General features: G+C 37.6%; 1 protein-coding gene across 2 annotated transcripts in view; it reads right to left on the bottom strand.

The window, feature by feature from the left end:
• Window positions 1-14556, bottom strand: part of CDK14 (cyclin dependent kinase 14) — a 582146-nt gene that overhangs the window by 188306 nt on the left and 379284 nt on the right. For both annotated transcript variants that reach the window (XM_089917034.1, XM_022585327.3), the window contains exon 10: window positions 8645-8738. In XM_089917034.1, the coding sequence (XP_089773160.1) occupies window positions 8645-8738 (94 nt within the window). The remainder of the gene's footprint in view (window positions 1-8644; window positions 8739-14556) is intronic.

Genomic DNA, 14556 nt, shown 5'->3' with positions numbered 1-14556 from the left:
CATTTTCACTGGCTCTGCATCATTTTTCTTCCTCATGGACGTCTGTTTTTCATAGAACACTTGACCTGGGAAGACCCTAAGACAGCGTTAGTCCAGGGGTTTCGAACCTTTCTTTCAGCAGCGAGATCTATCTCACATACAAAATCTTGATGAAAGCAGAGCCAGGAGCGGAGGGGTCGGAGCTGGCCTCCCTTGAGGCTACACTCACCTTGACTCCAGCATCCCTGAGACACTGAGGAGGATCATAAGTCTCCTTTGAAAATTCATGGATAGTCTAAATTTCCCTAATTAAACTGAGAGGAGTGTTCCGTGTCGACCCTTCCATTTCTCCAGAAGGAAACCCTTCTCATCCTCTAGGCTAAAAGCATTAGTTGCAAAAGTACAGGATGTGTGCCACATACTATACAGGCAGTGGAGGCACACGCTGAGGGAGCACAGAAAGGAAGGGCCCTGGCCCCAAATTCCTCACCCACCAGCTAACCAGACCTGAGCTGATCCATAACCTCCCTCGAGGGAGTGATTATTTTTCTCCTATTTTATCCTCACTTCTCTGCTGCCTGCCCTTACCTTGATCTTTGTATAATTGTCCTGATTCTCTCCTACTTTACCTCCCTACCCCCATCCCACCCCCACAAACTATGAGCATCCCTAAAGCCTAGGCAGTGTTCCTCTGCTCCTCCCCCACATTCTCATTATTTAAGAACCAGTACAGTTTAGGTCCCAACATTGTCTGGTTTGGGTCAACAATCCCTTGATCCTCATTTTTCTCCTAATTCTGTTCAGTAAGAGCTGTGTACTGGACGTCTCCACCTGGGGTCACCTGCTATCATATAAAGTCCAGTCCCTGAACTCTCTTCTTCCTCTCCCTCCACTGGCACTCCTTTTCTTTCTTTCCTCTTTCTTTTCTTTCTTTCCTCTTTTTTTCTTTCTTTCTTTCCTTCCTTCCTTTCCTTCCTTCCTTTCTTCTTTCTTTCTTTTTTTGATAATTATGCCATCACTTCCATTAATTTTTTTTAATTTTATTTTTTTATTAACTTTATGGCTATGTTGGGTCTTCATTGCTGCGTGCAGGCTTTCTCTAGTTGCCGTGAGCGGGGCCTACTCTTCGTTGCAGAGCACGGGCTTCTCGTTGCAGTGGCTTCTCTTGTTGCAGAGCATGGGCTCTAGGCACAGGGGCTCAGTAGTTGTGTCTCGTGGGCTCTAGAGCATGGGCTCAGTAGTTGTGTCTCGTGGGCTCTAGAGCGCAGGCTCAGTAGTTGTGTCTTGTGGGCTCTAGAGCACAGGCTCAGTACTTGTGGCACATGGGCTCAGTAGTTGTGGCTCAGGGGCTCTAGACTGCAGGCTCAGTAGTTGTGGTGCACAGGCTTAGTTGCTCTGCGGCATGTGGGATCTTCCGGGACCAGGGATCAAACCCATGTCCCCTGCACTGGCAGGCAGATTCTCAACCACTGCACCACCAGGGAAGTCCCAGTGGCACTCCTTTTCAATGTCCCCATTATTTTCCATGACTTCATGGAGCACTTAGTTCCCCAAGCTTGAAACTCTGAAGTTATCTTTGACTCCTTTCTCTTCCAAATCATTTATGTACAAGATGTATTACAACAGTTTTGCAACAACATCCTGCTGACCTGACTGGAAGCTGTTCTAATGTAGCACAGCTAACAGTACATTTGAGTTGAGCAGGGACCGTGTCTGTTGGTTTTCCACTGCCTGTAGGCACAGAGCCTGGCACGGAATAGATGCCTAAAAATTCTTGTTGAAAGTATAACTGAATGGGATAAAATTTACTGTAGCATAAAAACCGTAAGCAAATTACCTAGTACTGTAATAGGGTAATGTGTTAGTACACTTGGGAACATTAATAAGATATTATAGCATAATTAAAATGATATTTTCAAACACATATTAATGGCTTGGAAATTGCTCCCTATTATGCTTTTATTTTATTTTATTTTTTTTGCAGTACGCGGGCCTCTCACTGTTGTGGCCTCTCCCATTGCGGAGCACAGCCTCCAGACGCGCAGGCTCAGCGGCCATGGCTCACGGGCCCAGCCGCTCCGCGGCATGTGGGATCTTCCCAGACCGGGGCACAAACCCGTGTCCCTTGCATCGGCAGGCGGACTCTCAACCACTGCGCCACCAGGGAAGCCCCTGCTCCCTATTAAATGTGAAAATAAAGAGAAGCTGAATACAAAACCTATAAATCTATTATTAACTCAATGGTGAAAATCTAGAAAAGAAAATACAAAAATATTTAACACTGGTTATCTCTAAATGGTGGTTTTAATTTCTTTTCATACGGCTTTAAAATTTTTCTAGCTGCCTTACTTTTTATAAGCTTAAGACTGAAAAAGATTTGCCACCATGGAAATAACCAGGACTATTGATTGATGAGATTTGCAAGAAACGTGTACAAATTAAAAGAGGCATTTATTTCAGGGTGGGTGGTATTATAATCCATCTCCCCGACTTTGTTTTTCTAAAATCAGCTTTAAAAAACATTGCTTAATATTTTCAGTATCCTTTACTCCAACATGTATTGCTTAGTTGTCTCCTTCTGTCAGCCTTTATATAGTTGAGTTTATCATTATATCATATTACATTAATTTTGCTGAAATGCCACTTAAACTTTATTATTCTTTTGTTAAAAATTGTACTGTCTCCTTATTACTTATAGACAAAATAAAATTAAAAGTCCTCAATCTATCAAAGTCCAAACTTCAACATCCTATCTCACCTTCCATGCATACAGGACAGACTCCTACTGTGCCTACTCCACTCCTGGACCGTTGCCTGATGTTCCCCATATCCTTTACTCCACTTCAAATCTTATACTTCCTTCCATGCTTAACAAAAATGTTCTTAGAAATTTCCTTTGAACACCCACAGCCCTTATGCATAATCCTGTAATATGCATTTTTAGAATTAAAAAAGGTTAGAGCCGCAAGACACTATTGAAATCATTTAGTTCAATTCCTCCCTTTACAGATGCAGAAACTACAATCCAATTAGAAAAGGTGGCTTGTTCAGGGAAAAAAAACAATCTAGGATTAGAATTCAATATTGAGTGCTTAGAGTTTAGTATTTTAACTAATACAGGATCTACTATATTACTGGATCTCCCATCTGCTGATCAATTGCTCAGCAATTTTTCATGACTCCATTACTAATGGTATGTCTTGCCTGCCTATCTTGATTGCCCTCATTTGCTCCAGGGCAGATACCCTGGCACAGAATTCCTTTCCATCTCCATTGTACCTAGTGTTGCAGAGGGAGTGCTGAAGAAGTATGGCGGACGTCACCTCAAGCAACCCAATGATGGAAGTGAAGATACAGATCTGTGACAGCAATATTCCATCTTAACAATGTGGCTGCTACATCCAATTGGATGGTAATGACCATCAAAGGAGGTGGTGTCAACTTTCTTTTACATTCTATATGGCCATTCTAGCCAATCATGAAACCTCAGGGTTACGGTTCCCATTAATATCCTGGAAAGAGAGCCAGGATGGGGAAACAAGGACTGGAACTGGGTCTACAGGTTACGTCTCGGCAGTCAGTTCAACTGTAAAACACAGAGGCTTAAGGAAGGATCTGACTCAAAAGCCAGGCTGAGTAGTAGATTTCAAAGTTGCCAGAGGCTCTTTTCACACACACACAAATACACACACACACACTCTCTTTTAAATTCTGAATGATATATACACGGAAGAGAAACATTCTAACAACTGTACCAATCAAATAATGTACAATATGTTAACAAATAACTGGTGGATGAAACTCCGTTGCAAACCAGAAGACCAGGAGACAGGGAAAAGTGAGCCTCTTGGGGTTAATCAACATTCAAAGTCAGGGAGAACTAGAACAGGCCCCCAGAACACAATCATGCCAGCCCCTCTGTCGTGGCTGCTGTACTCTGGGGCCATGAGCCATACAAACCCAGAAGCATCTGCCAAAGGTTTCAGACAGCTGTGCGAGCACTCTCTGCCATTTGTTCAGCTGTTCTGAAGTGGCAGAAGAATGCTCCCAGGGTTCCATCAAGTAGAGTTCTTTTTCAATTCAGAACAATATGATTAGAATATGATTAGAATATTAGTTCTGATTTTGTCACTCTGAATATATATATTTACCTGGGTGAATACATCTACTGCTTATTTTCGCAGCTAACAAAGGTGAATAGAAAACATCGTGACACATTAAAACATGAGTAACGCTGAAGAAATGATATAAATCACTCTTTTACTGTAATAGCAGAGTTACTGCTTAGAGAAGTAGGTGCCCGTTCACCTGGCAATTCAAAATGTCTTGAATATAATTTGTCAAAATTCTATCACTTTCCTTCCTTTCTTGTATATGAGCATCACAATTTCAAGGAAAATGATTTAATGGTGAAATCTCAGACTGCAGTATAGCCAGCTCACCTTACACGGAGCAGCACAGTTACTATGTTGTGGAAGTGAATGCACTGGACTTGTTAAGAATGTGAACTGCTCCTTCCCACCAAAGGAAGGAAAAAGAAAAAACAAGAAAAAGAAAACCTTCAAAAGAAAAATATAAAGGCTCTAGTGACTGATCTTTGTTGCTTTTCACATAAAGACTCAGTGTGTAGGAGTTAATTATATTAGTCCTCTTGGGTAACAAGCTTGAATTCTGTGCTTCAAAGTTATTAACCAACCACCTTTCTATATACAGTTCACAGGCAAATGAATGGACTTAATCCCTGTATTAAAACACAAAACAAAACGAACAATTCCACGTTTCATGACTTTTCAAAGTTGATTATCTCCTTGGCAATGCTTTACGAGAGGCCAGATACACAACTGCTGCTTTAGAAAAGAGCCTCTGGCAGTTTACATGAGAAGCCCGTGAAAGTGGATTTAATCACATTTAAAAGTTATTCCTCTTCAGACCAGACATAAAAGGTCACCAAGAAAAAGCATTTTTTCCCAGTGATTCAACCACATAGGGTTAGTAAAATTTCTACTTCCAATGATCGCACAACTCCTGAGAGTCTGCTTGTTTAATGTGTCATACGGCTAGCATTTGCAAATTTAAACAATTCAGGGGAGGAAATAAAATATTTAAGATGATAACATTTACTGTCAAAAGAAGTTTGCAGATTTCTCTCCCTCTTTTCTTTTTTGGTCACGTCTAATTCTTCAGGGTAAAACATAACATTATTTAATTCTAAAGCAGCAATTTTATATAGATGAGGATCTTTATCTCCTAATTACCAAAGGACATTTTACTTGTAAAAATCATTACACGTGTAAAATAAACTACAGTAAATGAAGGAGTTATTACCATAAATCATGATGCTTATCTGCATTTAAGCGTCTCTGTGGTCTAATAAGAGCAAACAGTAGCTTGGTGTATCAATATTCCCATAGACAATTTACAATGATGTATTTCTCTGATTTATTAAAAGCCTAGTCATGGCTCAAAGGTCTCTGAATACCCATAAAATTAGGAAATAATTGTCATAAAATTAAGAAATAATAACAAAATCTCCATACAAGAAGCAATTCAACAAGATAGTACCTATTGGAAATGACTTACATTATAAAAATAATATTGAAAATTATAACTTTGACTAAGCTATATCAATAAACTATGTTTTCGTGAAACAAAATTTTTGGTACAACTGCTATAGAATATACCTCATTTATACAACCATTTCTTTTTCTTTTAAATTTACCCTGAAATAATGTGTATGTAGGGATATTTCTTTCTATATAATTTCCCTTTGAAGTTTTCTGATTTCAAATATAGTAAATTAATGATTTTAGCATAAAAAATAGGTAATTTGACAAGGTTATATAAGTATTGTTCAATAGCTATCACAGTGAACAGTTAAGTGGAATCTAAAGTTTAGGAAATTATTATCAGAATATAATTAAGTGGTATTATTATATTTAAGCTTTAAATAAATTAAAAAGCTAAATATTTAAAGATATGTTTTGGCATAAAGATCTATATGATGCAAAGCATAGCCCATTAAAATTCCCTCTCCTGTCATGTTTTTCACAATATGTGAACAAGTTTATTGTATTTTGGGGAAAATAACTGTGGAAAGTTACTTAAAATAGCTGAATGAAAATAAAAGCTTGATTAGAAAAAAGGAAAAGAGAAATATGTTTGTTAAATTTATGCTAAGGGCCATGAAATATGAATAAAGAGATTATTTTTCCTTGGCTGGGAAAGTTCATTTTATATCATTTCTTTGTAATATAATCTATAGGCTCAATACAATCTCAATGAAATCAGTAAGCGACTTTCTTGACAACAGAGAGAAGGAAGTGTTTCATGAGTTTAGATGGAGGGAATGAAATATAAGAATGGTCAATAGACTTATGAAAATTAAACTGTATTCAATTCAGGACTTTCAATTCTAATAATTTTTCTTAACTAATAGGATAACTGTGCAAAGAATATTTCTGACAGCGCTTTATAATAGTTAAAGACTATAAACAATATCAGGCTGATTAAGCAAATAATTCTCATCCATACGATGAAATACTCATCACTAAGAATGATGATAAGTTTCTGGATTTATTTTCCAATGAAAGGTGTTAACTACCTATTGTTAAGTGAAAAAAGAAAGTTACAAAATAGTATACAAGATACAATTTAATTTTTTTAACATGTGTTGAAATGGAAGATATATACCAAAATACTAAAAGTAATTTTCTCTGGGTAGTAGGACAAAGGGGTTTTCCAACTTTTATACTTTTTGACATAGTGGGAATTTTCCATTATAAGGCTGCATTATTATAATCATAAGACATTATTTTAACACTCTGTGTGGGAATTTATGGATGATAATAATAATTAAGTAAAACTGAAAGGAAGTGGATACAGACAGCCTCTGGGAGAAGAAACCAATAAGATAAGACTTTGAAGAAAGTTTCTATAATATTAGAGACTCTGCTGTTTGTCCACCCACTGTGAATACACAGGGATGCCTGGGGTATAGGATACTGCATGGTGGAATCACGTGTGCTTTGATTTTCTAGTTTTCATATTCCTTTTCTTATCATTTAATGCTGACATCAAGGTGAACACAGCAGTGATGGAGTCTCAATTCATATCACTATACCCTCCTGTGGTCCTTATACTTAATATGAAAGCTACATTTTAAGGGTGTACTTGCATAATCCAATAAGTGCATGTCTTCACAAGGTCCATTCTAAAATGTGCCCCAGTGATTTCACATGGGAGATTTATTTTTTAAAAGTATGATAATGTGGTTAACTGCTACAATGTATATAGTCTGACTCCTTTTAACAAAAAAAATTAATTTGTCTAGCTCTTATTCCATGTTTTAAATAATAAGTTTATATGAATATTAGCTAATGTGGAAGTTCCACTGAATGAAAATATCTGGTATAAAAATGATTTGATTAAAATAATAACAACACATCTATTGGGTATCTATTATGTGTCAGGCATAGTTCTAAAAGCACTTTATGTAATTAAGTTAATTATTCCTCAAAACAATCTATGAGGTAGGTTTTATCATTATCCCTTATTTTACCCACAGGAAAACTAAGGTTCAGAGAACTAAGTCCCTTGTCCAAAGTGACCAGAGCAGGTGACAAAACCAGCTCATCTGGCTACAGAACAAATTTTATTTTTATTTTTCACAGATTTACAAAAATTTTTTAATTTAAAATTTTAGAATAGTTTTAGATTTATAGAAAAGTTGTGAAGAGTAATACAGACAGTTCCTATATGCTCCTCACCAGTTTCCCTCATTGATGAAATCTTACATTACAGGGAACTTCCATCATACCTAAGGAGCACACACTGCTATGCTGATATTAACTAAACTGCACACTTCACTTGTATTTAACTCATTTTTCCCTAATGTTCTTATTTTGTCTCAGGATTCCATGGAGGATACCACATTACATTATGCTGTCATGTCTCCCTAGCCTCCTCTGGGCTGTGACAGTTTTTCAGACTTTCCCTGTTTTTCATGACCTTGACAGTTTTGAAAAGTACTAGTCAGGTATTTTGTAAATGTCCCTCAGTTTGGGTTTGTGTGATGTGGCTTTCCAGATTAGGCTGGGGTTATGGTTTTCGGAGGAAGACTACAGAGGAGAAGTACCATTCTCAATACATTATACAAAGGGTACATACTACCAATGTGACTTATCTTTGATGATCTTAACCTTGAAGACCGGGCTAAAGTACCATTTGCCTGGTTTCTCCATTTTGAAGTTACTATCCTCCCTTCCCTTCTTTCCATGCTCTACTTTTTAGAAAAAAAGTTACCAATCAAAGCCCACATTTAAGTAGGTAGGAGTGGGAGGGAATAAGATACACCTACTTGAAGGGGGGATATCTATATAAATTATTTGGAATTTTTGTCGGAGCCTTCGTTTTTAACCCACTCTTCTATATTGCCTCTGACATCCTACCCTTTCTTACCATTTTGGCATATTATTCATGTGCAGTAGTTTAAAAACACAATTCTTCACTAATTTCCTGCTTTTGCAAAGATCCAAAAATATGTTAGAATTAAATGTGACAACCAACAAATTTGTTTGAAATTATTTTCCACTACCACTGTAGGATTTGTCACTGAGGGATGCATTCAAGTCCAATTTTTTTCAGAAGTATTCTGTAAATAACTTACCAGAAATATTCGTTCAAGTTGATCCTGAATGTCTTTCATTCCTGGAAAAGCAGCAACTCCTTGGATCATTTCAACAAAGATGCAGCCGACTCCCCTAAAGAGAGAAGAAAGAACTGTTACTAAAACATCAATATACTCTGCTAAGAATACTAAATCTGGAATTAGAACATCTAATTAGAACATCTAAATCTGAAATTAGAACATCTACTCCTACAAAGGAGAAACAATGAACAAATAATATTCTAAATAAGTATAAAGGGATGTGCCACATGTACCTAGATCCCTTAACTTTCCTTTCCCTTCTCTGTCTACTGCCCAGAAAGGACTCCAAGTAGATGCAACTACATAGGCTCAGAAAATGGTGCAAACCAATAAAATATAAGCCTCACTAACTACGTTACTCACAGGATATGGCCAAGAAACTCCTTAGCTTGATATAGAAAGCCTCCATAGTCTTGTTCTAACATCCTTTTCCAACTCTATTTCACAAATTCACAATGTATTATCTGCTATAGCTGTCCAGGGCTCAAAGCTCTCTTTGCATCAAAATCATTTGGGGAACTTTTAAAAAATGCAAATGATCTGAACACAAACCCCAGAGACTCTGTTTCAGTCAGTTAGAGGCAACGCATTGACTCGGGCTTCTCAGGTGATTTAGGGCAGCTACACTGAGGATCTCTGAGCCATACTGATCTGTCCACAGGCCAAGCATAAACCTATACAACTTGGCTCAAGTTACTCTAACACCTAGAACTCCCTTTTTCTTCATTTGTTTGCTCTTGACATGTAAATCCAACCCAACCTATATAATTTAAATGTAATCTCTTCTACAAAGCCTTCCATGAACATTCTGCCAGACAGGACAGCTCCCTTTATGAGTTTATTTCTTAAGCTCTTATTCATTATCAGTCATCTACTATGGTCAAATTCTTCTGCCAGGCTCACAGTTCCTATCTAGTAAGGCAGTCGAGCATATCAGGAGACCTTGCCTCCCAGACCACAGAACCCAACAGGAACACCGAATCCATAGTACAGGCAGACAGCCAATCAGATACTTCTACTGAAAGTTTGGAGATAAAGTCACCTGGGACCAGGATGGAAAGAAACTAGCATATGTTGATGAAATAAGTCACATTAAAGGCAAAGAACTTGCAAGAATGACCACCTTCCTGCAGATGAAGTTCCCTGAATTGACCTGGTTCCCACCTTCTTAAGGCCTGGATATTCTGATAAACCAGTGTTTTTGCTAGATCTCTCTAACTTCTAGCAATTCTCTAGAATTTTTTTTTTAATGGTTCTACCTTTAATGGGTTTATGTTGCCTGAAAGGATACTAATAAAATCATCAACATATTGGGACACTTCGTCAATTGCTGAACTCCTATTCAATTTAGAGTGAGCAGTCCCTTGTGTATTTATTTCAGATCCTCTAGAGGTTAAACACAATGCCTTACTTCTCTATACCTGCCCCAGTTGTATGTAAACAATACCTTGAATTAAAGAAGTAATCCATTAGCAGAACTCTCTTCTCTATTACACCACATAATTTTTATCCAAATTAAACACCAATAGTATATACAGTGAAAATAACTGAAAACAAATGGTACTTTATATCATTAAAAAATTCCATTTAATAATGAATTAATTTCAAAATCAGTATTCTAGGGAGATGAGTTTTTATTTTTATTTATTTTAACATCTTTATTGGAGTATAATTGCTTTACAAAGTTGTTTTAGTTTCTGCTGTATAACAAAGTGAATCAGCTATACATATACATATATCCCGATATACCCTCCTTGGGTCTCCCTCCCACTCTTCCTACCCCACCCATCCAGGTGGTCACAAAGCACGGAGCTGATCTCCTTGTGCTATGTGGCCGCTTCCCACTAGCTATCTATTTTACACTTGGCAGTGTATATATATCCATGCCACTCTCTCACTTCATCCCAGCTTACCCTTCCCCCCTCCCCGTGTCCTCAAGTCCATTCTCTATGTCTGCGTCGTTATTCCTGTCCTGCCCCTAGGCTCTTCAGAACCATTTTTTTTTTAGATTCCATATGTATGTGTTAGCATATGGTATTTGCTTTTCTCTTTCTGACTTACTTCATTCTGTAAGACAGTCTCTAGGTCCATCCACCTCACTACAAATAACTCAATTTCCTTTCTTTTTATGGCTGAGTAATATTCCATTGTATATACGGGCCACATTTTCTTTATCCATTCATCGGCCGATGGCCATTTAGGTTGCTTCCATTACCTGGCTACTGTAAACAGAGCTGCAATGAACATTGTGGTACATGACTCTTCTTGAAATATGGTTTTCTCAGGGTATATGCCCAGTAGTGGGATTGCTGGGTCATATGGTAGTTCTATTTTTAGTTTTTTAAGCAACCTCCATACAGTTCTTCATAGTGGCTGTATCAATTTACATTCCCACCAACAGTGCAAGACGGTTCCTTCTTCTCCACATGCTCTCCAGCACTGTTTGTAGATTTTTTGAAGTTGGCCATTCTGACCAGTGTGAGGTGATACCTCATTGTAGTTTTGACTTGCATTTCTCTAATGATCAGTGATGTTGAGCATCTTTTCATGTGTTTGTTGGCAATCTGTATATCTTCTTTGGACAAATGTCTATTTAGGTCTTCTGCCCATTTTTGGAGTGGGTTGTTTGATTTTTTGATATTGAGTCGTATGAGCTGCTTGTAAATTTTGGAGATTAATCCTTTGTCAGTTGCTTTGCTTGCAAATATTTTCTCCCATTCAAAAGACAAAGAGCGCTGTCTTTTCGTCTTGTTTATGGTTTCCTTTGCTGTTAAAAAGCTTTTAAGTTTCATATGGTCCCATTTGTTTGTTTATTTATTTATTTTTATTTATTATTTTTTTTGCGGTATACGGGCCGCTCACCGTTGTGGCCTCTCCCGTTGCAGAGCACAGGCTCCGGGCGCGCAGGCTCAGCGGCCATGGCTCACGGGCCCAGCCGCTCCGCGGCATGTGGGATCTTCCTGGACCGGGGCATGAACCCGTGTCCCCTGCATCGGCAGGCGGACTCTCAACCACTGTGCCACCAGGGAAGCCCCATTTTTTATTTTAATTCCATTTCTCTAGGAGGTAGGTCAAAAAGGATCTTGCTGTGATTTATGTCACAGAGTGTTCTGCCTATGTTTTCCTCTAAGAGTTTTAGAGTGTCTGGACTTACATTTAGGTCGTTAATCCATTTTGAGTTTATTTTTGTGTATGGTGTTAGGGAGTGTTCTAATTTCATTCTTTTACATGTAGTTGTCAAGTTTTCCCAGCACCACTTATTGAAGAGGCTGTCTTTTCTCCATTGTACATTCTTGCCTCACTTTATCAAAGATAAGGTGACCATATGTGCGTGGGTTTATCTCTGGGCTTTCTATCCTGTTCCATTGATCTATATTTCTGCTTTTGTGCCAGTACCATACTGTCCTGATTACTGTAGCTCTGTAGTATAGTCTGAAGTCAGGGAGCCTGATTCCTCCAGCTCCGTTTTTCTTGCTCAAGATTTCTTTGGCTATTTGGTGTCTTTTGTATTTCCATACAAATTGTGCAGTTTTTGTTCTAGTTCTGTGAAAAATGCCGCTGGTAGTTAGACAGGGATTGCACTGAACCTGTAGATTGCTTTGGGAAGTAGAATCATTTTCACAATGTTGATTCTTCCAATCCAAGAACATGGTATATCTCTCCATCTGTTTGTATCATCTTTAATTTCTTTCATCAGTGTCTTATAGTTTCCTGCATATAGGTCTTTTGTCTCCTTAGGTAGGTTTATTACTAGGTTTTTTTGTTGTTGTTGCTGCAATGGTAAATGGGAGTGTTTCCTTAATTACTCTTTTCAGATTTTTCATCATTAGTGTATAGGAGATTTCTGTGCATTAATTTTGTATCCTGCTACTTTACCAAATTCAGTGATTAGCTCTAGTAGTTTTCTGATAGCATCTTTAGGATTCTCTATGTATAGTATCATGTCATCTGCAAACAGTGACAGCTTTACTTCTTCTTTTCCGATTTGGATTCCTTTTATTTCCTTTTCTTCTCTGATTGCTGTGGCTAAAACTTCCAAAACTATGTTGAGTAAGAGTGGTGAGAGTGGGCAACGTTGTCTTGTTCCTGATCTCAGTGGAAATGCTTTCAGTTTTTCACCATTGAGGATGATGTTGGCTGTGTGTTTGTCATATATGGCCTTTATTATGCTGAGGAAAGTTCCCTCTATGCCTACTTTCTGCAGGGTTTTTATCATTAATGGGTGTTGAATTTTGTTGAAAGCTTTCTCTGCATCTATTGAGATGATCATATGGGTTTTCTCCTTCAATTTGTTAATATGGTGTATCACGTTGATTGATTTGCGTATATTGAAGAATCCTTGCATTCCTGGAATAAACCCCACTTGATCATGGTGTATGAGCCGTATAATGTGCTGTTGGATACTGTTTGCTAGTATTTTGTTGAGGATTATTGCATCTATGTTCATCAGTTATATTGGTCTGTAGTTTTCTTTTTTTGTGACATCTCTGCTTTTGGTATCAGGTTGATGGTGGCCTCAAAGAATGAGTTTGGGAGTGTTCCTTCCTCTGTTATATTTTGGAAGAGTTTGAGAAGCTGTTAGCTCTTCTCTAAATGTTTGATAGAATTCGCTACGAAGCCATCTGGTCCTGGGATTTTGTTTTTTGCAAGATTTTTAATCACAGTCTCAATTTCAGTTCTTGTGATTGGTCTGTTTAAATTTTCTATTTCTTCCTGGTTCAGTCTCAGAGGTTGGGCTTTTCTAAGAATTTGTCCATTTCTTCCAGGTTGTGCATTTTATTGGCATATAGTTGCTTGTAGCAATCCCCCATGATTCTTTGTATTTATGCAGGGTCAGTTGTTACTTCTCCTTTTTCATTTCTAATCTTATTAATTTGAGTCTTCTCCTTTTTTTTCTCTCTTGATGAGTCTGGCTAATGGTTTATGAATTTTGTTTATCTTCTGAAAGAACCAGCTTTTAGTTTCACTGATCTCTGCTATTGTTTCTGTAATTTCTTTTTCATTTATTTCTGGTCTGATCTTTGATGGTTTCTTTCCTTCTGCTAACTCTGGGGGTTTTTTTGTTCTTCTTTCTCTAAATGCTTTAGGTGTAAGTTTAGATTGTTTATTTGAGATGTTTCTTGTTTCTTGAGGTACAACTGTATTGCTATAAACTTCCCTCTTAGAACTGCTTTTGCTGCATCCCATAGGTTTTGGGTCTTCGTGTTTTCATTGTCATTTGTTTCTAGGTATTTTTGGATTTCCTCTTTGATTTCTTCACTGATCTTTTGGTTATTTAGTAGCATATTGTTTAGCCTCCATGTGTTTGCATTTTTTACAGTTTTTTTTCCTGTAATTGATATCTAGTCTCATAGTGTTGTGGTGGGAAAAGACACTTGATATGATTTCAATTTTCTCTAATTTTCCCAGGCTCAAGTTGTGACCCAAGATATGATATAGCCTGGAGAATGGTCCATGAGCACTTGAGAAGAAAGTGTATTCTGTTGTTTTTGGACAGACTGCCCTATAAATATCAATTAAGTCTATCTTGTTTAATGTGTCATTTACAGCTTGTGTTTCCTTATTTATTTTCATTGGGGTATTAAAGTCCCCTACAATGATTATGTTCCTGTCGTTTTCTCCTTTTGTGGCTGTTAGCATCTGCCTTATGTATTGAGGTGCTCCTATGTTGGTGCATAAATATTTACAATTGTTATATCTTCTTCTTGGATTGATCCCTTGATTATTATGTACTGTTCTTTTCTCTTGTAATAGTCTTTGCTTTAAAGTCTATTTTGTCTGATATGAGAATTGCTACTCCAGCTTTCTTTTGATTTCCATTTGCATGGAATATCTTTTTCCATCCCCTCACTTTCAGCCTGTATGTGTCC

Source organism: Delphinapterus leucas, chromosome 9 (assembly GCF_059928025.1).
Source record: "Delphinapterus leucas isolate spDelLeu-1000000601 "Yukka" chromosome 9, BTC_Dleu_Yukka2, whole genome shotgun sequence".
Classification (NCBI taxonomy): Eukaryota; Metazoa; Chordata; class Mammalia; order Artiodactyla; family Monodontidae; genus Delphinapterus; species Delphinapterus leucas.
The sequence above is the reverse complement of the archived record's forward strand: the minus strand, read 5'-3'. Positions and strand labels throughout refer to the sequence as shown.